At 42.5% G+C, this 26,180-nt stretch overlaps 2 protein-coding genes across 6 annotated transcripts; both read left to right on the top strand.

The window, feature by feature from the left end:
• Nucleotides 1-1,005: 1,005 nt before the first annotated feature.
• On the top strand, nt 1,006-18,611 carry per1b (period circadian clock 1b). 5 transcript variants are annotated; one of them, XM_026353481.2, is made up of 20 exons: nt 1,006-1,178; nt 7,902-8,456; nt 9,078-9,331; nt 9,494-9,615; nt 10,270-10,471; nt 10,671-10,865; nt 11,085-11,163; nt 11,463-11,569; nt 11,756-11,909; nt 12,017-12,290; nt 12,585-12,693; nt 13,092-13,251; nt 13,343-13,458; nt 13,824-13,970; nt 14,369-14,758; nt 15,083-15,867; nt 15,968-16,154; nt 16,478-16,691; nt 16,939-17,089; nt 17,171-18,611. In XM_026353481.2, exons 2-20 carry the CDS (start codon nt 8,044-8,046, stop codon nt 17,471-17,473), a joined length of 4,362 nt encoding a protein of 1,453 aa, XP_026209266.1. In that variant the 5' UTR covers nt 1,006-1,178; nt 7,902-8,043; the 3' UTR covers nt 17,474-18,611. The 5 variants fall into 5 exon arrangements, with proteins under 5 accessions (XP_026209266.1, XP_026209263.1, XP_026209265.1 ...); XM_026353478.2 differs by having other exon boundaries at nt 7,560-8,456; XM_026353480.2 differs by having other exon boundaries at nt 4,522-8,456.
• A 1,783-nt stretch (nt 18,612-20,394) lies between these two features.
• pcolceb (procollagen C-endopeptidase enhancer b) lies at nt 20,395-26,112 on the top strand. The gene is made up of 9 exons (XM_026353574.1): nt 20,395-20,519; nt 21,748-21,856; nt 22,536-22,794; nt 22,963-23,087; nt 23,580-23,716; nt 23,855-24,444; nt 24,543-24,623; nt 24,759-24,929; nt 25,743-26,112. The coding sequence occupies exons 1-9, from the start codon at nt 20,434-20,436 to the stop codon at nt 25,871-25,873; spliced, it is 1,689 nt and encodes a 562-aa protein (XP_026209359.1). The 5' UTR covers nt 20,395-20,433; the 3' UTR covers nt 25,874-26,112.
• Nucleotides 26,113-26,180: the final 68 nt, after the last annotated feature.

Here is a 26,180-nt window from a genome sequence, read left to right as displayed (position 1 = left end):
CTGCTCAATTACAGCTGCACCTCATAATGTGTTTATTCTGTGTTTAATATGCAGTGTAGTGGCCTTTATTACTATTCACTGTTGTATATCAGCAATTTAAAATTCATTTATAGATAAATTGGGAACAATGGAGACACATAGCCTGTTGCTTTGCTATAGCTGTTTTAAATGTGAATTTAGAAAGTAAGGTCAAATTAAACAACACAGAGCTATGACATAATCATTTTAAGGATCTGAGATTGAAAAAAATATATACATACATAAACAACATTGTGCATTGCATTGATCTTTCATGACAGTTCTATTCAGATTATTAAAAACTTTAAGTTAATAAAAATAAAGTAGTCTTTCTTATCATAGCTGTACTTACATCTGCTACTACTACTACAGTATTACGACTAGTAGCCTGTGTCAATATGTCTTTGACAATATAAATACTTTTCATTCGTACTCCTGCTAGGATGCCCATGTTTTACTACACCTGTGCATGAAAATGATAAACCTACACATCCCATTAGCAGTGAAAGACATTTGGGAAACATCAAATCATGATGGTAAGTGCACATCTTCTGCACCTCACACTCAAAAACTGCAAGTATCTTTGTTAGAGGCTACAGTATTTTGTATTATTAATCAGACTCTGCAAAAGAACGAGTGACTATAGTCATCAAACACACTACTTTGTACAACTGCCTTACAGTAAAAGTAATAATGTAAGGAGAGATGCTGAGATACTGTCTGACCAGTATAATGTCGTTGCGCCGCTGCTGCCGGTCTTACGGTAGGCTGCAGGGCCACGCCCTCTCGTGTTCCAGTATGTTTAGAAGCGAAGAGGCACAGTCACTCTGCAACGTGACCGCCGGGCCCCGTGCGCCTGGCCACGCCCCCCGTCGGCCAATCACAGCGCGCCGGGGGCGTGTGTGGGCGGGGACGCGGGCTCTCGCTGACCAATCACGGCGACGGGTTCAGCATCACTTGCTAGACCATGCACCGGCACGTGTGTCCCTGCGTGTAAACTAGTGTTGAGGGGGGGGCGACCAAAAATGTCTGGAGAGCAAATACAGACTGCTATGCAAAGACAATCGATGCTCCCAGGATTAATGCTGGTTCTTTTGGACTCTCCGGTGTCTCATCGTGGCATATCAAACCTTTCGTTATCGTTTTGAAGCATATCTAAGGTAAGCAAGTGGGGTTTGTGTTGTTGTCGTGTCTTTGGCTGCTTTGTAGCTAGCATGCTAGCTGTTGGTGTAGAAGCTACAGATGTGGCTTCATGTAGCGGGCTTTTATTAACTATACTTTTAATATATAGCTTATTACTAAGTATTCAAAGTTATTACAATGTACAGCCGAAACCTGTGTTTCACTTGAATCTGCGTTGCTTCATCTAACCAGACATATATACAAGTTTGTGATTATAACGTCTGTAATGCAGAAGAAAAGCCAGCACCACTTGCTAATGAAAATGTTATTCATCTATATTTCAATCCCCTTTTCTCCTCAAGTTGAAACGAAACTGACATTTTCTGTGCCAGTGTAGTGGACCGGTGACATTATGTGTTGCACAATAGTACAATGGCTTCAAAATGCGCCACAGTGTTGTTCATGCTAAGTTGTATTTAAGTTGTGGTTGTTGTATTTTATAGATGGTTGTGACTGTCCATTAGGTTAGCTATTAGTTATTCTATGAGTGCAAACGTGATCCTGGGTGTGGAGCTGATTCACACTCCATTATTTTGGTTGTTCTACTACCACTCACACACAGAAATTAAATATATTATCTGAAGTGTTTTTTTTTTTCAATATTACGGACTGTTATTATTCTATTAACTGTGGCTGATCTAATGAAGCATTAGTAAATGTTTTGTGGTTTATGTTTAAACTGGTTATCTAATTTAAACGGACTTCTAGTTTTGATCCACTATGCTGTTAATGTGCATACAATTTACTTCATTTGGATAAATTTCTATTCTGGTATGTGAATATTGTTCTTGTGACCAAAAGTGTTGTTATGGGTTGGCGTACGTGCAGTGCTATTTCATTTGTGAATACAAGTGGCTTGTAGCCAATGACATGATGCCCAGCGATTGACAGCTAAAGCAATACATTAATGCAGTACAAGCACAGTACCTACAGTACATGTGTTGTTATTTCATCATAAACTGGAAAATATCGCCCAACTCCAGCAAAATTTGCTTCGAACATCCCCTGTGACATATTAGATGTGATGTAGTGTTGAGGATGCAAAGTCCTCATCATTCACTATAGATGCGCTGTGGAGTGTGACATGATTTCTGCTTTACAGTATGTGTTCCACAGACAGCACTGTGTACGTGAGACCATAGAAGCTTGAGAGATGCACATGTATCAGCACAGATGCAACCCTGCAGGTTCTTGCCGATATCTCTGGTGCATGACTGCGCGCAGCAGGTGCACGTAAAGATCCAAAAAGTTTGCAGTGGAAAGGACCAAACAGGAGTTAAAAAACATTCAAACTAACCTTCATTCAACTACTGTTAGCCCCAATCACAAGTTACAGAGAGAAGATGACTTACAGCTTATGCATAAGCAAATCAACTTGACACCAGTGAGCAGCACTAATTTTAAGAGGAGGTGAAATGGCAGAAGTGGTGTGAACTACATTTAAAGTTTCAGACTGGCTCAACACACAGGGCAAGTAAACAGTCTATAGTTTCCTTCGCAGAATCAGGGATTCACCAACATTGCCAAATCTGAACTCTGATAGGTGCAGCAGAACAGCCACCGCGCAGTTTTCCTCTAATTTTGGCTACAAGACCTTTGGCTGTGCCTTACTCTCTGCAAAAATGTACACAGGGGAGAATACTTTGGTAGTAGAGAGACAGTGTGGGTCCTCCATGTTCTTAGACAACAATAAAACAATCAGGGCTAACTGTTTTACAATGGGCTGTCAGGAAACAGCCCACTTGTGGCTCTTAAGCTTGCCTCAGATGGTTGGGTCTCCATGTTCCTGCTAGTTATGCTTGTCTTAAATGTTAAATTATTAATCTTGGGTTTGTTTTTTTACTTTAACACAAAGCTGTGTTAAAGTTGGTCTAAACATTCTATTATTCGTTTTATTGTATATATCAACAGTTTCTATAGTACTGTACATGGGTTGTTCAACAAAGATATGTGTGCAATTGCATGTTTATACAGTGTATTGCATATTTGTTGTTTCAGAGGTCCATATAATTTAGAACATGGTTTTGCTGGCAGGCTAGTAACCAGGAACTAGGAATGTGTCATTTTCATGTTGTTTACAGTGGAAATGTGATATTTAATATAGATATTATGTTAAGCAAGACTGGAATGTGGTTTGAGGCCGTTACAATTATCTCTTTGTGTTATTCACAAACATTGTCCCGACAATGTCTTGACTCCCTATTTTTTTGGGGTCTAAATTCACAGAAATGTTCACACAAAAGCTTAAAATTCAGAATAAATGCTAGGTTCTTTTAAAAAGAGAGATAATTTGACTTGTTAGAATGGACATGCTTCCTCATACCATTGTTATGGCTTAGAGATGGTTATAATGTCTGCTTTTGTGCGCTTTCCATACCACGGCTATGTATAACAGCCTGGATACATCGGCATGCTAGCAAATGCGCACTTACTGTTGTGGATAGAGTGCACGGGACATTTCCCTGTAAGAGACAGCTTGATTTGTTTCCCTAATTTTAGAGTGCAAAAACGGTGCACAATTTGAACTGTACCTTTGATGTAATCATAACAAATCTACGTTGGTGTAGTCACATGCAAATGTATCTCTTCCTGGTTGTCACCATGATAGGTTTCTTTCTTTTCATTTCAGCTTCAAATATGCACGTACTAATAACTCAGGGAAAGTTCTGACTTGCTTTACAAACATGCAAACATAATGGGTACTGTGTGATACTGCTGTGACACATCATTTGAATTTTTTTTTTGTGGTTGGGTAGTTTCAGCCAAAACAATGGCAATAGAATAAAGCTGCACACCCAGTTAGTTACAGAGGCAGAGAAAAAGCGGGCAGATTGACATAATCATGTTGCCCAGTGCCGACATGAAAACATGTTTTCCTAGAAAACATAAGAATCCAGTAAATCCAGGAAATAGAAATAATTGGGCAGGACTTTGCATACCTTTGCTCCATGGTTGCTGAACCACTTTATTGTACATTCATAATCCTTCAGCTGTGTTACTGTGAATATAGGTTTTTCCACAGCATCCGACACTCTTTAACCTCTCTTACAAGATCAATGATTTAGTTTCTAGCTGTAAAACTATAGCTGCCATAAAAATAAAACCACAGGTGTGGCAGAGTGTGTTCTTATATCATCATACGGAACCTAAATATTGGACTAACAACAGTCTTAGCTAGTTTTCGGCTCTCTTTATGGACCTTTATGAGACTAAACTGCGAATCTGTCCTTTAGTGTTCCGTAATTTAACTCCTACTACGTTGATCAGTCCTCAGCCCACTCATTCAAACCTCTCTCGTCTCATTAATGTGCCGTGATTTAGCCGGTCCCTCCCTCACATCCTGGCCGACATCGCTCCGCACGGAGCCCAGCCCTCGACCCAGCCAACCAATCAGCCGCCGGGGAGGCTTTCCGGTGATGGGGGGGGGGGGCGGTCACCGCATCGGACACGTGTTATGTACACAAAGCGGAGCGGAGAGCTGCTGTGTCTGCACCGACCTGCACAGGAAGGCAATGTGCGAGTGCGGGAAGCTGCTCCTACATTAATATGCACGGATAATAAAGACAAGTCGTGATGCGCGGAGCTGTGGCGGAGCGGCTTGACGGAGAAGTTCACACATGTTCCCGCACTGGGCCGGCCCACAGCTTCCTGCAGCCTCGGTCCGTACGTAGCAGTAGGGAAGCGTGTCATGTTACACTGAGTTCGTTCCAGGTGATTGTTGTTTTGTGCAGGCAGCATCTATTGATGTGATAACATGTCAGTGTAGCCTGTAGTGTGAAACAGTGACCTGCGCAGACCAGCACACTTTATGTTGCTGCTTGGGATTTACAATCAAGTTAGAGCTTCTCTCATCAATAAAAGAAATTATTATTTTCTGAACAGTTTGTGTTGGTAATATGTGATTGTGATCAATAGCTGATAATTATCTCATTAATTCTCGGTCAGAAAACAATGACAGAATATAATTAATTGCTCCAAATTGTCATTTTACCACCAAGGAAGTTCAAGAAAACTGTCAAGTTGACACGTGAGGAGGTGCATCCAGTGAGTTGTGTGCATTTTTGACTTCACTTGTCTCTTTTTTTTTTTTTTATCCAATTGAGGTGTAATTGCATCCTCCAGGTTTATTCTGTGCATGTCATCAACACAGACGTAGTTGGTTTACTGAGATCTCAAGCTAATTGTGTAAGCATCAAGCTTCAGTGTAAAGATGTTTCAGGAGCCATTACTGCAAGATATAGCTTCACACATCTTTTTTATACAACGTAGTCTTCATCATGGCTGTCGGTCAAGTTACGGTTACAGTTAACTCTGCTGTATGCTTGGTTAAACTTGAGCAGTTATTACACTGTAATCATAGCTGCTATGCTTAAACTCAGTGAGATAGTTTGAAGTCTTACAGATACTGTACTCATATCAGATGAACACTTGCGTCTCATTACCATCACAGTGAGCAGATTTGTGGCCAACTGTTGGAGCAGAGCCCAGATGAAGTCAAGTGGAGAACTGCTGCTTCACTGATAACAACATTGTATGACTTTGCTAAATTTAGTGCTATGGCGTCTCCTGCGTCTTCTCAAACCATGTTGATTTAAATGTGTCACTCAGGTAAACACATGATATTTAGCTCCAACACATAGGGCTATCACACATGAGAAATGTGTTGCTGACTACATACAGTTCTCTGTATACTGTGGTGCATATTGCTGCCAACACCCACGTTTAGTCTGGAGATGGTGTGTCAGCTACCATGTGACTTCTCGAAAGCATATGAAGTTTTCGGCAACTTTTAACCTGATGGCACAGAGTCTGTAGTAAGATCCACACAACGGGAAAAAGATTTAATTAAGCATCTAACATCAAGCAATTAGCCATTTTCCATGTTCATTCCCAGGATCTAGCAGCATAGTGGATCTGTGGTTTCGATTGCTAAGTCATGGTCATGGGTTCAAAATTGACCGGAACTGAAGTGTAGAGTTTGAGTGAACCCCTTTGGCATCTCTGCGCGTTTCTATCTGTTGCTGTGGTGTTCTTTCAAAGTCTGAACACTTCAGGTCACCTGACTTTAGATCATTTACTGTGACCTCCTGCAGAAATGTCTGAATTTTGGGATGCAAGCAAACGCCCCACCATGTCACATCCAGGTATCCTGGTAGCCTGAACAGAGTCCAAATTCACCTCGGCTCACCGCCAAGTGTCTTTGCCTTATATGTGGAAGTATGCATGGATGCCAGCCTGTCTTGACGCCTACTCATGACCTGCTTACATATTTCCAGATCGTAGTTTCTTCCCCCCCCACCCAGTTTGACTGTGGCAGTCTGTCATGTGCATCGTCCATCTGACCAAACATAATGCTGATTAGCATTTCTTGGATTTTAAGAAGGTAGCTTAGTCGCGTTGATCTAGCATCACATCCATTTGTTTTACTCAAATACCTGCAGTTCACCTCTTGCCATGCCCAAGTCATTACATTTGTATTAGTTATTTCTGTGTAATGCACTACATTTGTCTTTAGCTGCGCAAACCTAATGTAATCTAGTCTCCAGCTCGTGGCCCCTGTGAACCTGTCCACTCAGCCGTATTGGGTTTTTGCGTCAGAACATGAAGCTCAGGTATGTCTGAGCTGTCAGCGCAGGAGCGTAGTTAAATCTGTCCTGAACAAATTCTACATCAAAGCATCAGCACGCACCTGTGTGAGGCAGGTAAAGAGGGTTGTGGGACAGCTTGGAGTATAAAATTGACTGGATTAAAGACTGATGACCTACCTGCGTTGTCTTCGGTTGCGTCCACAGGGTTTAAAGGATTATAGGTCTCTCCCTTTCCTAAAGAATAAATAGCTCTGGACTTTTACTTGCGTAGGTGGTGGCCATAAAGGTATCTGCTTGAAGTTACTATTTAGAAACAAACCTAAATTTACAACAGCCCGCTGACGTTGCGCTTTGTTCTCACCTCCTGCCATCCTGTTTGTTTTGACTCTGACGTAAAAGTGGACTAAGCTTTGACGACTAACAAATGTCCTGTGTAATTTTGGTAATGTTCACCTGCTCTGTATTCAGATGCATGTACTGTATATGCACTAGGAGCATGGGATTATCGTCCTTCTGTTCTTAAAATGAGGTGATAATCTGGGTAAAAGGCTCACAGTCTGCTCCACAAGGCAATGAAAACATTTCATGGCCATATTTAAATGTTCCCCGGAGACCAAAACAGTAAACTGGTGATAAACATTTATTTTTGTTTTTTTAACTTGGCCTCAGGAGACACTGGTGAGACCACGAGAAGTGTTTTGTAATCCTGTAGCTAACATTAATAATTCTCTTTTCCTGTCCATTTCTCTCTTTTTTTTCCTGTCACCTCAGGTGGCCTTTAGCATCTAGATCAACACGTCTCTGATACAGAGTGAAGAGAATGTTTTTTGCTCTCACCAAGAGCTGATTTTCTCACTCTCCCTCACAAACCTCTCATCCCATCTGTTGGAGCCCTATTGCCAAAGCTGTTTCATAACCAGAAATTCATCACTCGTCTGCACTACTTTGAGTGACAGGATAGTTAAAGATGATTTGCTTTGGAAAGGCATCATTTACTTTTTGGTGAATTGGAAGATTCTACCGGCATTTGGAAATCAGCGCTTTCTGCACCCTCAAAGACAGGCTCACAGCCCAAAATCCTTGATATTTAACTTTTTTTTGTTGTTTTTGCAGGTGAAACCGTGCAATTCTCTCCTTAGTTTCTTTACCTATCAGCTAACAGCCATGATTCACCTGTGGATACACAGTAGTCCCACTTAAAGTAAAGTTTTTTTTGGTCTTGGCTGACACCTTAAACACCTCATCCTACTCTAGTATGAGTTATGACAACTCTAAATCAACGGCCAGCAGCAGTGGTCAGGGGCGAGTGGCAAGGGCAGGTGACAAAGACAATGACCAGGAAGGAGACTCAGAAGGGTTAAAGTCTCCGAAAAACGGCAGTGGTCAACTCAATGCCAGCATCACCACTCAGCCAGGAAATGGAGCCAGGGGAGAATCATCTCCCAGTGGAGGATCGGGATCTGGAGGTTCCTCTGGCGGCAGAAGGGACCCCAATTCAGATGATATGGACGGGCTCTCTAGTGGGAACGACTCTGGGGAGAGGGAGAGCGAAGGTGGGATGGAGAGGGAGAACAGTTCGCGTGGGCGCCAGTCCACACGCAGCTCCCACAGCTCGTCAAATGGAAAAGACTCTGGCATGATGCTGGAAACCACAGAGAGCAACAAGAGGTAAGAGAAGAAGGACAGAAGAGCCACAGTGAATTAAATGGATTTAGTTAATGCATGTAATGTCTTTCTGAAACTTATATTCTAATGTTAATCCTCAGGTAGCTGAGATTATCAACAAAATTACACGTTGCTGAGCCAGAACAAAATTGTTCTGCTTCATGTTGTTGTTTCACAGTCAGAGTGTAATTAGGCCAGTAGGAACAAAGTTTAAACATTGTTTTTAAATTGGCACAGCAAGTATTCAAGTCCTAACGCGTCTATGGCTGCATCTAAATGTTAGTGCCAATTATTTCCTCAGTTCACTAGAGCAATCGTTTGGTTTAGATAATAGCAGAAAACATTTGAAAAAGCCATGGAAGTTTAGCAGAATCAAAGGTTATGTCCTCAGATGGCCTGTTTGTCTGAACAAGACCCAATGATAGGCAGGTTAGTATTGCAAATCACTCAGAAAAGCATTAGATTCTCACATTGGAGAAGCTGAAATCATTTTAAGTTTGTAGCTCTAATCAGACAATTATGTTCGTGCCCTCCATGTGGTACAGTACATGTGACAGTACAGCAACAACATACACATGGCCAGTACTTCATCTCTGTATAAATTCTCATTTCTCTCGTTCCCAGCTCCAACTCGCAGAGCCTTTCACCTCCCAGCAGCTCCCTGGCCTACAGCCTGCTGTCGACCAGCTCGGAGCATGACCACCCCTCCACCTCTGGCTGCAGCAGTGACCAATCTGCGAGGGTCCAGACCCAGAAGGAGCTAATGAAGGCAATCAAAGAGCTGAAGCTCCGTCTGCCAGTTGAGCGCAAGACCAAGGGCCACTCCAGCACTCTTAATGCACTCAAATATGCACTTCAGTGCGTCAGACAAGTCGGAGGTGAGGTTCTGTTTTTGAAAAACAAAACCTGATTATTAAATTTACTCTGAGAAGTGATGAGGAGTACTATTTTATTATATATTTCTTGCCTGTAAACTGCAATACGTAAATCTGTCTTTATCTATGTCCAAATGCCAACTGATATATTTTTAATGTTTGCAGCCAACAAGGAGTACTACCACCAGTGGAGTGTGGAGGAGTGTCACGGCTGCAGCCTGGACTTGTCGACCTTCACTATTGAGGAGCTTGACAATATCACCTCAGAATACACCCTCAAAAACACTGTAAGTCCAAGTAAAGTTTAAATTTTTTTCCTGTGTTTAATGAGCTGTGGACATATTCATTATATTACTTCCTCTAGCCCCAGGTATTAAATGTAACAGTCAGTCACGTGGCTTTGAATGTCACCAAGATTTACAAGAAGCTCAGAACCTATTGATCCTGATTCACTTGTGCTGCATCTGTTTTTCCTGCAGGCTACACACCAATTGAACTGTGACAAAAAGATATTTTATTCAAGTTTTATTTATTAATCCATTTGAATCATGCTTTTTTACTGTAATGCCCACATTTTATTTTGACTTAACTTATAGTTCAGTACTAACGAACTAAAGTACTAATAGCTTCCTGGTACGCCTTTCAAAATAATGGAATACATTAACAGCTCACTGATGGAAAAGCACTTTTAGAGTGAATGAAGAATGGGATTTCCTACTATTATTAGCTTTTCAAAACCTTCTTTTCTCAGACAACTTTTGCTTGGCCTGTGTTCAGAAGCAGCCTTCTTCACACACCTTCATTTAGTAACAGAAATTGACACTAGTAAGCTGTCAGATACAACCTGGCTCCAAGAATGATTTTAGTGACAGTTTCTTGGAATGCAATTGCAGCCCACTAAATGACTCAACCTTCATCTAATGTTTTTTTTTTTTTTCTAGGACACGTTCTCCATGGCTGTGTCATTCCTATCTGGGAAGGTTGTGTACGTATCACCCCAGGGCTCATCCCTGCTGCGCTGTAAGTCCGAGTGTCTTCAGGGGACGGTGTTTTCTGAGCTGTTGGCTCCGCAGGATGTCAGCACTTTTTACAGCAGCACAGCACCCTGTCGCCTGCCCTCTTGGGCCTCCTGCATTGGATCTGGTGAGCTGAATTTGTTTTTTTTTTATTGGCAGTAAAATATTCCAGGAGCATGTGAGCTATTGAATAGCAAGGATGCCAGCAAATTCAAATAATTATTATAGAAAATATAGTGTTCAGTGTCTGTTAATTCATTAATTGTTGTTGGTCAAAACTCCACAAATTAAATCTGGAAAATTAATAGTGTTTCCTGTTCTTCCAGTGTCTCCTCCAGTTGACTGCACACAGGAGAAGTCCATGTTCTGTCGGATCAGTGCTGACCGAACGCAGGGTGGTGACATGCGCTACTACCCGTTTCGCCTCACTCCCTACCAGCTCACCATCAGAGACTCAGATGTTTCCGAGCCACAGCCCTGCTGCCTGCTCATCGCAGAGAGAGTCCACTCTGGTTATGAAGGTATTTGATATTATACTGTACTGTAGGCTAGGTTGCAAAAGCATCTTGATAATTTTATAATGAAAATAAATAAACTGATGAGTAGTTTGTTCTGCATGTGGACAAACCCTCTACATATAGATTATAGGGAAATTAAAATAGATAGCAGACAGGCAGGTACCATCTCATCAGTCAGCTTCTAAACATGCTTCCTGTCTGCGGTGTGTCTGTACCTTTCAGCTCCACGAATTCCCCCAGACAAGAGGATTTTCACAACCAGTCACACTCCCAGCTGCCTCTTCCAGGAAGTTGATGAGAGGTCAGTTGCCTCAACTAATATGATGCTTACTGCTGTGTTTGGAAAGATCAAATGATGATATGAATTAATAATCAAACAATAAAAGCTACAGCAAATGCATAAATAATGATGTAGGCATAGTTTTGTGCATCAGTCCTAGAATATAGAAATTTAAGTAAAGTTTAAGTGAAAACACAACTTTTTCTAGTAATGTTTTCCTCTCTTAATATTTAGATATAAACTGATCTGTCTCCGCTGTATGGCAGCAACAAATATACCATTTTTGTCTAATGGTATGTAAATGTGATGTTTGTTTCCAGGGCAGTGCCGTTGTTGGGCTACCTGCCTCAGGATTTGGTGGGAACCCCCATCCTGCTTTATATCCATCCTGAGGACAGACCTATGATGGTGGCTATACATGAGAAGAGTGAGTCTGAACTCAACATACTGTGGGAGATTAATTCAGGACTATTCACTGCCTGTGACTTTTGGATGTTTCAGTATTTTAATACACAAACCACAATATCTAATATTCTTTATATACTGTAGTAAAAGTTGTTCCAGTACAACATAATGACGATACTCATGCATTTCCATTGTTGTCTCTCCTCAGTTTTTCAGTTTGCAGGGCAGCCGTTTGACTATTCACCTCTGAGGATGTGCGCCCGCAGTGGAGAATATCTGACCATCGACACCAGCTGGTCTTCCTTTGTCAACCCCTGGAGCAGGAAGGTGGCATTCATCGTAGGGCGCCACAAAGTCAGAACGTATGTTTACGTCATATATCAATGTATATGGTACTTGTACAGAGTTCATCCTTTGTACTATCTGGACCTGAGGCACAGCACAGTGTTAATCAGCCCTCTGATTCTAGGAGCCCTCTGAATGAAGACGTCTTCACGCCACAGAGCTGTGAGGGACAGGTCACCACGCCTGACATTGTCCAGCTGAGTGAGCAGATCCACCGGGTGCTGGTGCAGCCGGTGCACAGCGGCAGCTCTCAGGGCTACAGCTCGCTTGGGTCCAGCGGCTCACGGGGCTCCCGACGTTCACACCAGCAGCACCTCAGCGCCTCAGCCACATCATCTAGCGACAGCAACGGCCCTGCAATGGATGAGGCTGCTGCCGCCATCACTTTACACAAACCAGTGAGTCTGAGCTACTGCTGGTTTGGTTTAGTTTCCTGTATGTTGTGTAGACAAGTAGATTCAATCTGTTATCGTCTTAATTTCTGTGAAAATTTTGTGGCGTCCAAAACAAAATAATTATAGCCATAATTCTTTAAATGCATTGAATGCAAGTAGCAACATTAAACCTTTTCAAATGTCATATTACAATATATTTTATGGCATGTTGCCAGATATGCTGCAATTTGCGCAGAATGACAATTAGGCAGAAGATTTAGAGCCTATTTAATAAGTCTGATGCTGTGTTTCTTCCAGATGACGTTTCAACAGATGTGCAAAGACGTTCACATGGTCAAGACTAATGGACAGCAGGTTTTCATCGAGTCCCGCAACAGGCCGCCACCCAGAAAAAACACATGTGCAGGTCATTTTTCTAAGTGTTTATATTGTACAGTCGTAAATCAAAAACGTATCCATGAGAATTCTTTTTGTGATGTTAGAGCACTGTCTTGTTTTCATACAAAATGTAGAGCAAATTAAACTGAATTTCTATTAAATGAACCAAAGACAAAGCTACTGTAACTCAATCAGAGTCAGCACCTCAAAGTCTGAGATTGATGGATTCCATTCAGGTTGGGAATGAAACACTGCGCTATGTGTGAAGTTAACTTTTTCACAAGTGAACCTGCTGCCAATGTAATCCTGAATAAATGGCAGAAAATTAACATGAAAGAAAGAGTAGTAAACAAAAATGACAAACCACAACAAAACAATGTTTAATGTCTGGTTTTCATTTCCTGATCCTCCTTATTTTATATCCAGGCGCAGCAAGCGTCCGAGCCATCAACAGCGACCCAGTCAAAGGTCTAATAGCAGATATGACAAACCCACCCAGAAGTTTGGTCCCTGCACCGCTTGTGCAGAAGGAGCCCACTACTGGATACTCCTACCAGCAGATCAACTGTCTGGACAGCATCATTAGGTGCGTGTTCAAGCCAAAAACACTTCACCATCATCCGTTTTTTTTTTTTATCCTTACTTAACTAATACAATGATATTATGTGTCTATTCAGGTACCTGGAGAGCTGTAACATTCCCAACACTGTTAAAAGGAAGTGCGGCTCCTCGTCCTGCACTGCCTCATCCACATCTGATGATGACAAACAGGAGGCCAGTGGCAACAACAAAGGTACTTTCTTCATTACAGTCATCTCAAACCAGTTTGTTGTGTGTCTATAATTATGAGATTACAATTAAGGTTGTAGCATTGTGGTGATACTGGTCAGGAAAAACTGCTCTAACGGTACAGATTATGACATACTAGTATCTGGGATGTTGTCCAACCTATAACTTTTCATGATGCTCTCTTCTCATAATGTGTCATGTTTTGTTTTATATGTATCCAAAATACAGGTTTTTTATGACTGCATTTTTCTGTGGAATTCAGAGGCTTGCACAGCCTATGAGTTTCCTAGATTGCCGACAGGCAGACTTGTTCCTGTGTCGGGACGGGTTTACGATAACTAATTCTGTGTTGTGTTTTTGTTTCTACAGGTGGTTCAGTTAGCCTCGTAGGTGAACCACCTCCTCTGCCACCGCTCACCATGGCCACAAAGGCAGAGAGTGTAGCGTCAGTCACGTCACAGTGTAGTTTCAGCAGCACCATCGTGCATGTGGGAGACAAGAAGCCTCCTGAGTCAGGTGGATATCCTCACTGTGTAATTCAGTTGGTTTGTATAAAGGTGTTGCATGTCTTTAATTGAATCTAAAGGTCTTTCATAGCGTTGAATCTGATCTATAGATTTTTCATCTTAATTTAATGCAGACGTTTCTGGATGTCCTCTTTGAAACCTACCTCCTGTGCTCAAACTTGTCTTTTCAAGCCAAGAATATTTAACTTTTACTGGGTAATGTTAAGTGCTAATACTGTATGTACAGAACAATCTGAGAGTCAACAGACTAAAACACTAATACTTTACTTTGCTTTAATTTGTTTGCTTTAATTACTCACAGTTAGCTTAAAAGCTAAGAACAACTGTAGCCTCGAAACCATGCAGTGTGTTGAATTGACACTCCATCCTCCTTGTTCCTTATCACAGATATCGTCATGGAGGAGGTTCCTACAACTCCAACGCTGGCTGCTCCTACCGCCGCAACAACTCCTGCCACAAGCGTCCCAATCCCTCCTGCTAATACAACTATTACCTTTCCACCTCCACCTCCTCCGCTCTCTCAAGCCCCTCAGCCAGAGAGGGACAGCCGGAGAAGTGGAAGTGTTGGAGGAGGTGGAGCACCAGCAGCAGGAGGGAATGGGGGCAGCGGAGGAGGCCGCCTGGGTTTGACAAAGGAGGTGCTTTCAGCCCACACTCAGCAGGAGGAGCAGGCGTTCCTTGACCGCTTCAAGGACCTCAGCAAGCTGCGTGTGTTTGATCAGACAACGTCTTCAACTATGCACTGCCGCACACCAGCTGCCAACCCACTGTCACGAGGTGGGAGCACACACACACACACACACACACACACACACACACACACACACACACACAGAGTGCAGAAATTCAGAGTCGTCATACCGGACAGTATAATACTAAAAAAAAGAAACTGACCTTTAGATTTAATTTGCCTGCAACATTTAATCCACATTAATTATTAATGATGATTGGTCAATATCAAGCAATAAAAGACTGAGATCTGATGAATCTGTAAAGTAACATGGTCAAACCATGATCCAACATCTTGTTCTCCAGTTCCAACAGATCTGTGGATTTTAAAGATTTACTGAATCATCCTCTGTTTTCTTCTTGTTTTTCCAGGAGTGCGTTGTTCACGTGACTATCCAGCTGCAGGAGGCAGCACCGGTCACAGGCGAGGTCGTGGTGGTAAGAGGCTCAAACACCAGGAGTCGTCTGACCAGCACAGTTCTCTGGGCTTCAGTGGGAGCCGCCAAGACCCCAGAACCAACACAGCTCCCATGCCCCTCAACATGCCCCTCGGCCCTCCTACAACCTCCTCCTCTTGGCCATCTGTCGGCTCCCAGGCTAGCATTCCCTCTGCGCCCTTCCCACCTGGTATGCTTCCAATCTACCCAGTTTACCCGCCGCTCCCGCAGCCTTTACCAGTTCAAGATCCGTCACGGTTTCCTCCAACCCCAATGGTGCCTCCCATGATGGCCCTTGTTCTCCCCAATTACATGTTCCCTCAAATGGGAGCGCCCATCTCTCAGCTAGGTGCCGCTCCTGGACAGTTCTACAATCCGAACTTCACTTACCCCGGTGCTATACCAGCCGCTGTCCCCACTGTTATCTCCAACCCGGTGGCCATCCCAGGCACCGGCGCCCCATCTCGTAGCAGCACCCCACAGTCCTACATTCAGACACCTGCTGACCGTGAGGGTGCAGAATCTCCCCTGTTCCAGTCCCGATGCTCCTCCCCTCTCAACCTGTTACAACTGGAGGAATCACCAAGCAACAGGTTAGAGGTCGCCACGGCACTGGCAGCATCACAGCAAACAACTCCGTCTGTGCAGGGCGGTACAGCCAGTGGACAGAGCACAGCCAATCAGAGGAGCTCTGATGATACATCCAAGGAGAATGAAAATGTATGTACATATATGTTCAGAAAAACATGCAAGATGTAGGGTTGATTTCATGTAGGACCTGAAAAACTGTCTTTTTTGCCTTCCTGTTTGCTCCCATTAGGGTGAAGCTAATGAGTCCAACCATGACGACATGTCCACCTCGAGCGACCTGCTCGATCTGTTGCTACAGGAAGACTCGCGCTCAGGCACCGGTTCAGCTGCTTCTGGTTCAGGTTCTTCAGGCACAAGGTCCTCCGGTTCAGGCTCCGGCTCTAACGGCTGCAGTTCCTCTGGCACCAGCGGCACCAGTGAGTAGACCTATTATTGTAACTGTAACACCACACCGGGGGATTTGTTTTTTCACAGGAAAATTAATTTTCCAAGAGCTAAGGGTCACTCTGACAGGGATAGAGGTCACACTGGCTGCTTTACATTAAGTCTTTCCACACCAATAGATGTCCACAGGCAATTTTACATAAAAGACATTGTTGTAATACAGTCATGGAGCTTTTCTCTATGAAACCAAACCACAATGTTGACTCTGCTAAGCAACCCTAGTTGGTTTGTTACAGCATACATTTAAAAAACGAATCACAATTAATTATTTACTTTGACCTCTTTGTTTGTTCAGGCAGCAGCCAGGGCAGCCACACCAGCAAGTACTTTGGTAGTATTGACTCATCAGAGAACGACCACTCCCGCAAACAGCCAGCAGGGGGCAGCAGCAGTGCCCGTGGTGATGGTGGCGAGGAGCAGTTCATCAAGTGCGTCCTGCAGGACCCCATCTGGTTGCTGATGGCCAACACAGACGACAAGGTCATGATGACCTATCAGCTGCCTGTCAGGTAAGACTGACGGCAAAGTAAGGCCACATCATCTGAGCAACTTAGATCTCCTGATTTATGGTTCTTCCAGCTACCTTAGACTTTTATTTCTTAGAATTTTTACCGCTTGGAGCAAGTGATGTACCCATGGTACTAAAACTGGGTTGAGTTGAATAATAATAACCTTTAATGGTGTAACAGCACTTTTTCAGCCTTGAACCAGTCACATCAGGCATATTCTGATAAACTTCCTGTGTGTTTATAACAGGGACATGGAGACAGTGCTGCGTGAGGATCGTGAGGCCTTGAGGAACATGCAGAAACACCAGCCACGCTTCACTGAGGAGCAGAAGAGGGAGCTGAGCCAGGTGCACCCCTGGATCCGCACAGGACGTCTCCCTCGAGCCATCAACATCTCTGTAAGTACGCTGTAGAAAAACTTAAACAAGTCTTTGAATTACACGTGAAAATGTTAACTGGAAATCACGTTTTTCTTTTAGGGCTGTGCAGGCTGCAAGTCTCCCCTCTCCATACCTTCCGCTGCCCCCTTCGATGTGGAGATCCACGAGATGGAGCTGTGCAGCGTACTGAAGGCTCAGGAGGAGGACAAGAAAAATCAGTCCGAGCCGCCCATGGATGAAATTCATGCGGAGGATGAAGACGAGGAAGAAGAAGTAGAAGAGAAAGGAAGAAAAACACAAGACATCATACAAGATGTGATACCAGTAGAGGAGAGAGCGACCTCAGAAACTGTGGAGGAAAAGTCAGATGCTCAGCTGCCTGAGTCTGACATGACACACTAAGCAGGTGGCCAAAGACAGAAAATGCTATCATGACTTTTCTCTTGATATGCAGAAGTTATGCACCTTCCAGCACTTTGTGAGCCCTCAGAAGCATTAAACCGGTGTGAAATCTGGCTCTGCTGGGACGTAAAGGTGCACGATGACGAAGACAATTACCACTTACTATGTGATAAAAGACAGGGTTTTGATGACAGCACACAGGAGATGTTGAATGACTTAAAATGCCTTGGAAAGGATGTGTACACTCAGTTTTAGAGAGTGAGTTAGTTTTTTTTTTCCTTGCAGCCGTTTCTTGTAGTTTGCAGCATATTTATTGAATAAGTTGTAAAATAATGGAAGGACGAAGGTGAATGTGTTTATATATATATATATATATATAAAAGACGCCTTTACATAAAGATGGATGTGCTTTACCACAGTGTCCTCCCTGACATTTCACCTGTGGATTGAATGGGGTTTGTGGCTTTTCTTCTTGTTGAATGTTTCCCAGGTTGCCTGGGGTCCAGCTCCAACTCTGATCCTCTTTACAACTTAAATTGTATTATTATAATTTTTATTTTTTTTAATTTTATAATCCTTGCCCCAGTGAAAGAAAGGGAAACTTTCACCCAAAAGAATAATAATGCTAAGTGAGAACCAGGTTACTTTGTAAATACTGTGTATATTTTTATACTTGCACTGCACGTGGACAGTGGATGAATGCATTTTAGCCGCCAGAAGACTGACCTGGACCTTAAAGTTTCTTTATCAGCCTGGCATCAGGGCATTTGTGCGTTCGCTCCACAGTCATAAATGAACGTTGCCTCTCTAAGAAACAATTCCCTCACGGATGGAAAGAATTCCCCAAACCGGCAGCAACAAAAGAAACTGCAAAGCCGAGGGAGAGCTTTTCACGCTGCCAGGGTTTGCTCATGGTGGTAAGTGGATTTAGACAGAGGGAAACTCTTTACAATTCAAAGAGTGTTTACTATCTCCTCTTTTCCTCTCTTGATCTTTTTCCTCTTCTCTGTGGCACTCTTCTGGTCATGTGATATCCAATGCTTTATGGCGTCAGTGGTGTCTGCGACAGTTTCTTAATATTTTTGTGAAATTCTTTGTACAAACAAAAAGACATTAAACAACTTGAAATGCCTTTAAACGTGCAGTCTTGATTTGTTTTCTCTCCTCCTGCACAGTTTGTTGTGTGATTACATCTCTTTGCAGGCTATTTTTGTTGGTGGGTGTTTTGCAGCAGTTGGCCTGGAAGTGTCCAGAATGAACTGGAATCAAGGAGCGGATCAGGGCAGCTGCTCCTCTCACCACAGTCTCCTTCTCTTCAGCTGCGGTTTCTACCCAGAGTGGTCACCACAGCTTAAAAAAGACAAAGACATACCCTTCGCTTAGACAAACAACGCGGCAAACCCGACTTTAGTGCACATTAAAACAATGAATAGAGTGATTGTCATGTATGCGGGGCTTTAAACGAGAGAGCTAATGTTAACAACCTGGCTTCAAAGCTTATTTAAAGTCACAATATGTTTCTTAAAAACATATTTTTATAATAACGCTAGGTCTTTCAATGCTAAAAACAAAGATGTTAGCATATTCCCACATATACCGACTCCTGATTTCTGTTTTGGTTACTACACTTTTCATTCTTTCTGTTAATCAAACAAAGTCATGAACACTGTGGAAAGGTATTTAATCTATTTAATTGACCCTTTCCTCCTCTCAGTTGTGCACAAGTGAGTCCAGATTTTGCTCCAGGTTCCTACAGCTTTGTTAACGGCTGTGCTTTGAATTTCTACAGTTCTGTAGGTTTGGGAAAGAAGGACAAAGCCAACAACAAAACACTAATGTGAGCACAAACAACAATGTCTCTAAATCCAGATTTTAAAAATGATTTATTATTATCAGCTTCATAATGTTAGTATAAGAGCTGCCAGTGTCTATCATTTGAAATAAGGAATAATGAAAAGGATACATCCATTTGTTGTAATGTTATGTTCCTTTTTGTTGATTTAAAGTTTTTTTTTTTTTTATAAATCTATTTCTATATTATTTACTTATTATTTATATATTTTCATAGTATTTGGTGACAGGGAATCTGTGAGAAGTTCCATAGAAATTAATGTATCAGTACATTTTAACACAGGTTTGCAGTTAAAATGTGTGATTAAATTCACATCTGCAACCACTGGCTTTGTGAGCCATTTTACAGCCTTTAAAATGTATTTTTACTGTGTTGGAATTTGTGTTGGGAGCCACAAATGTCTTCACAAAATGATGTGCCAATCCATCTAGTTTATGTTGAGATATTTCCTATGACGAATGAAAACTTTGATCTGCTGTTTGCACTACTGGAGAGAAAGAAAATCAGATGTATCTCCAAAGTTAGCTGGCTTCAGTATCGGCCGACCGAGGGTGTCTGAAGAAAAATTCCATGGTAAGTCATCCAGTAGTTGTTGAGGTATTTCTGTCTGGACAAACAGATCAACACTGCCAAACATAGATGCCTTGTTGCTGGTGCGGCCAACGAAAGCCTGGCTTGTAGCTGGCGGTGCAGTGAAGTGGCCATTATACACACACACACACACACACACACACACGCAACAGTGGCACTCTGTCTGCTAGTGCACACACACCTGCAGAAACGTACACTTTCCATATATTCTATTACTGCTTGTGCAACAAGTAAATAGAGCTGGAGCTTAGCACGTGCTGTATACAAGTGGTGTACAGGTATCTGTTATGTTTGGTTATGAGTTCTTGTACAGTGTAATTCATGTAGTGTTCGCCTCTGTTCTCTCATTCATCCGACTTGTGCTTTCTTCTGCTTCCTTCCATTACACACCACCTTCTCTCCCCTCCCCTTTCAAACTTTACATCTCCCCACGCCTCCATCCTGTTTCTCGCTCCTTCCTCCTGCCTCTTCTTTTCCTCCTTTCTCCCTTCCTTTCCTAATCTGGAAGGACACCAGGATGGAGGACAGGGTGTGGACCGTGTGCCTTTTTGTCATTTTGATATGTGGATGTACCGAAGCTCAGACTCAGACCAACCTCACCAGGTAGGCTGTGTGTGTGTGTGTGTGTGTGTGATGGTGATTTTACACCACCAGGTATGTTGCTGTCAGTGTCGACGCTCTCGTGCATCTGTTTTCTTTCCACATTCTCTTTGTGCACATGTGGCATGTCGTTTTCAATCCCACATCTGTCCACATTAGCCACTGTGTTTTTACTCTTCAATGATTGCAGGAAGAACTGCACAAATAGAAGGAAGCAGTGTTAGGAAAATGTGGTTGGCATCCCATAAACACAGACAGACAGGCGGACATAAAATGACAGCATACTTTTATTGGCGTGGTGATTAGACTGGGCTCATGTACAGTAGCTTCTCTGCATGTCACGGCATTAAATTCAGTTTTACTTCTCAATTCAGCACTTTTGACTGTCATAAAGTGAGATGCTCACTGAACCATAGTGCACAAAACACACACATACTGTATACACGGTGTAAAATGAACATGCGAGACAAACAAATGCCTGTGGGTTGTATAGTTCCCGAGGGTCAGAAGGGAGGGACTCCGCCACTGCTGTGCTTTTTGGCCTAAATGTGGCCACAGCATGCCTGAAGAACTATAATAGTTGATGATCACAGAAACAGCTGTCACACTGTAAAAATGATTAAGTTAGATTAGTGTTTCCCACAGCGCTGGCATAAAAAAATAAAATAAAACCAGAAACTGTTCAAGGCTGATGATAAAATGCAGTTTTAAGGAGGAAAGCAAGGTAACGTTAAGTCACGTTTAAATGAACGTGAAGTCTGAGGCTGGTGAGTGCTGCAAAATTAAAAGTTGAGGCTGGCTTTTGCTTTGATCTGTGTTTATGTGAGTGTGAAAGAGTGGGTGTGTGTCACCAAACTCCATGTGTGAGCAGGCTGCTCTGCAGCGTTTCAAAGTGGCTGTCTGCTGGAGTCAAGTATGTGTTATGACTACTGACAACTTTCTTGTGGTACAGTCAGTGTGTGTACAGAACGCTCTCAGGACATATACTGTATGTTGACAGTGTTCCCGGCTTGGTTTAGCCAAGATTTTATAAAAAATAAAGTTCACTGGGAACCTCCCTGGACTCAGAACAGAGACAGACTGTGCCGCTGTGGTCTGTAGCGGGTATGTATACATTTGTGTGTGTGTGTTTGTGTGCATGTGCAGAAGGCTCAGCCTCGATACTCTCACTTTACTTGCAATGCAAGCAGCATTTTCTTCAAGTGAATTCAGATTCTTCTTTGTCTTTCAGGCCCGTCTTCCACTGTGGAGGTCACCTGGTCGTAGATTCAGGCATCGTAGCCAGTGAAGGCTTCCCCAGTCACTATAAACCCAACAGTAAATGCACCTGGTACATCACCGTGAGTCTTTTCAAATCACTGAATCACATTCACACCTACGGGAAACGTATAGTCACCAATTAACCGAACTGCATGTCCTCGGATTGTGGGAGGAACCCACACAGGCGCAGGGAGGTCTATTAAGGTGCACATAAAATTCATACCCACAGTGTTAAATGACTGGTGGTTATTTTGTGGATTCCTTGGATGTCTTCAGTTAACTGTATTTGAATTAGAGAGCATGTTGAAATTTATACAGGGGATTAAAGACTCTCTCTTTTACTTTAACAGCTGTACGCAGTTTTCCCCATTTTCCCTTTAAGTAGCGTTAAGTTGGCACAAAGAAGAAAGAAGGTGTTAAAAACAGATCTGTAACTGCTCAGTAATCAGCTTTCCATTTCAAATTGGTAGTTATTATCAAAATATGAATGAATGAAACACAGGCACAACAAATATAAAATCTCTCAAGTGGCTCAAACTTGCAACATCTCCACCCCAGTTACTTATCTTTTACCTTCTCAGCCTTATTTGAACAAGCAGACTGCAAAATCTGCTGCAGCAAAATATAGAATTTAACACTCGACGTGCAGTCAATGTGTTCGCTACATGTTTTCACCTCAAGCTTACAGTGATCAAACATTTAAACACTCCTGCATCCCACAGCACCCGTTCCTAAAACGTCACCTGTCACCTCCTCCAGGTCCCAGAGAGTCATGTGGTCATGCTGTCTTTCCGCCTCTTCGACATGGAGGCTGACCCCACCTGTCGGTACGATTACCTGGACGTCTACAACGGCCACTCTCGCTTGGTGCAGAAGCTCGGCCGTTTCTGTGGGACGTTCAGGCCCGGTGCTCTTATCTCCACATCCAACACCATGATGTTAGACATGGTGTCAGATGAGTCCACAGGAGGAAGAGGCTTTCTGGCTTCCTTCAGCGCGGGAAAGCCCCATGTAGAAGGTGTGGACATGTAATCCTCTATGGACTTTTCGAGAAGATATGAGGGTTTGAGGGATAAACAAATCACTGCAATCTGTCCGGACCCCAGTATGAATACACCAGATTTACATTATGGAGCTCAAAACGCGATATGAGAGTTTTATCTCTGGTCTTTTTTCCGCCCTCCAGAGAACCAGTTCTGTGGAGGCCGGCTGACTAAATCGCAGGGCTCAGTCAAGACGCCCAACTGGCCCAACTCTGATTACCCAGCAGGCATCAGCTGCTCTTGGCACATCTCTGTAGAGCCAAGCAATGTAAGCCAATCATATAATATTGTTTATTTGTACAAATGAAGTATAGCATATGTCCAAAATGATGACGCTCAAATAATGTTTGTGCGACCACACACCTACCCTGTTAGTCTTTCTTACTAGCTTCCACTTTCCAAACCTAGAAGAAGAGGATAAGGAATAAAATTTGAAGTGATGGGGCCCATCAAGGAAAGGTCCCTCATGTAGTGCCTGTGCATGTGTATATGTAAGTGTAACAGCAGCCTCATTACCTAGTTCAAATGAAAGACTTCATTGAGGGCCTGTAGGCGTGTTCACGTGTGCCAAGAGATTGAACGAAAGGAAGGAGGGAAGGAAGCAAGGGCGAGAGAGGGAGTAAATGCCCTTCTGTATTTCAGAAGTCAGGCCCTTCTTCTCCTTCACCACATCTACGTATGTACTGGATTCATGAAAATGACTTATGTAACAGCTCACATCCTTACAGTCATAAAATGTGTGCTGCCACCTCTTTTCCAGGTGATCGAGGTGAAGTTTGAGAAGATAGATTTGGAGGCTGACACGTACTGTCGCTACGACTATGTGGCGTTGTTTAACGGGGGAGAGACTGACGACTCGAGAAGGATTGGAAAGTTCTGCGGAGATAGAACACCAGAGTGAGATTACTGATCGGAAACGAGTTTTAAACGCATTTAAAAGAGGAAAATATAAATGGGAAGTTGCTTTTATTGGACAAGATCTCTGCTTTCTCATGTTCCCCTTTTCCTTCCCTCCTTTTTTCTCTCTCTACATAGAACCGTCGTGACCAATGGGAACGAGCTCCTTGTTCAGTTTGTTTCCGACCTCAGCGTGACCTCAGATGGCTTCATGGCTCACTACTCCAGTGTGCCACGTGGGTCCCGGACGCCCACTGCTGGTGGTGACTTTATCTATGGACCTCGGACCACCTCCATCCCACAGAAAAAAGCCACAAGGCCAAGCAAACCCACAAAACCAACCCCCAAAGCTAGACCTGATGTCCAGCCTAAACCCACCAAAAAACCACTGGTGAAAAAACCTCCGACACAGAAGCCTCTGGTCAAGTCCACAGCTAAGCCCAAACCAGCTAAACCCACACCTAAGGTACCTGTGAAAAAGCCAACCCCTAAACCCAAAGCTAGACCTACACCCAAACCCAAGTCAACACTCAAACCTACTGCCAAGGCTAAACCCACACGTAAGCCTTTACTGAAGCCTAAGCCCACCTTAAAACCTCGTGTCAAACCAGTGAAGCCCATTAAGATCGGACCTAAAGCAACAATGAAACCTAGGATCAAGCCTACCACCACAGCTAAACCAGGACCAAGCAGAACAGTGACGAAGAAACCTGTTGTGAGCAAAAAACGTAAACGAGTAAAATTAATTTAACATGGCCTTTTTGCATTCATTTCTGCACACATGTATTAGGATTCAAGTTTATTCTTTGTTGTGTGTTTCCTTCAGCTATACCACTGAACCCAGTGTGTACACAACCCTGTACGAAGACAGGAACCCTCCAGTCCAACTTCTGCCCTCATGACTTTGGTAAAATATTTAGATTTAATCATTTATTGGTCATGATCATTTTCTAATTTGTAGAAGAAATACATATTTTGATAAACAATTATCAGCTTCAGTAACCATCAAGCTCATGCTCAGTTACATTTCTCTCTTTTACAGTGATTACGGGTAAGGTTACATCTGTGACCGCCGGCCCAGCAGGCTCAGCAACAGTCGAGGTGTTCCTGATCAAGGCTTATAAAAGAGGACGCCTTAATATCATCAAATCAGGACCTGCCATGTCGGTCACCCTGACCTCCACCTGCAAGAGATGCCCCGGGTTAACCAAAGGTACCTCACAATTCTCTGTATTCATAGTGTGTCCTTCTGCATCTCACACAGATTACATCCAGAATAAAAGTAAGAAAGAGCTCTAAAGGTTAGGAACAGCCCTCTTACATACTTACTATTACTTAACGCTTTTTTTATGGAGAGTAATGGTTGTTTATAAAACAGAAAGAAAGAAAGAAAAACATCCGTAAATAAACTCTTATCAGCTTTTATTTCTACTAACATCTTTGTTTTTGCTAATAGCATTGTCATTTGACTAAGATGAGAAACATGTCATACTGTTGTAGATATTTAAATGCTGTCAATTTAGATTTGGTTGATTTATATATGTTTTATTTTTGTATGTTTTAGTTTTACAGTGTTTTCATTTGGTAGGAAAATAAACAACCTGAACTAGAGACTCTGTTAGATAGGTAAACACACAGATAGGTAAACACAAAACAACAAGATTACTTAAAAATTTTAAAATTTTACTTTCAGTAATTATTGATAGTTTGATACTTGATCATTTTAGGGGGGCTGAAATAAATAAAGAGGGCCTAAAACTGGCCCTGTGTATCAGTTACTTATTTTTTTTTACCTCTCAAGAGTAAGAGGGGGGAGGAACTGTTGCTATCCACTCTGAGTTTATGCAGACGATATGATGTTTTCTTGGTACAAATTTCACAATCATTACAGGCAACAACCAATATGTTGGTATAAAAATAATATAGTAAAAAATATTTTAAAACTAGTTTTTAAGATGGCTGATAATAAAAATAAAAATGACCATGATGACATATTTGCATATTTCTTGATCTGTCTTTTGTCCAGGTCTGAATTATGTGTTGATGGGAACAGTTGACGAACAGGGCAACGGCCATCTCAGCCCCTCCAGCTTCACACTCATCTATAGGCCCATCCACGCCAAAGCACTGGTCAACCTTTCCAGCAAACCATGCTGACATCACAGCCCAAACCACCAATCAAACAGACAGGCATGACTGTCTTTTTGAAGCAATGTAACTTTACATAATAAGTGAAAATATTATAAGCCTCATCCAAACATGATTTTTTTTTTACATAAAATTGACATAGTTACGTTTTCATCAGACATTAAGTATTATATTTTGTATGTAAGTTATATTATATTGATTGTATGTCTGTGTTAAAATATGCATATAATAAACAGTGTTTGGGGTCATTTCAGAATCCATCTACATGATGCTTATGGGATTGTTTGAGAATTGCACTCCCATTATTTTTTATGGT

This window comes from Anabas testudineus, chromosome 18 (assembly GCF_900324465.2).
Source record: "Anabas testudineus chromosome 18, fAnaTes1.2, whole genome shotgun sequence".
Classification (NCBI taxonomy): Eukaryota; Metazoa; Chordata; class Actinopteri; order Anabantiformes; family Anabantidae; genus Anabas; species Anabas testudineus.
This window is presented reverse-complemented; position numbering and strand designations above follow the sequence as displayed.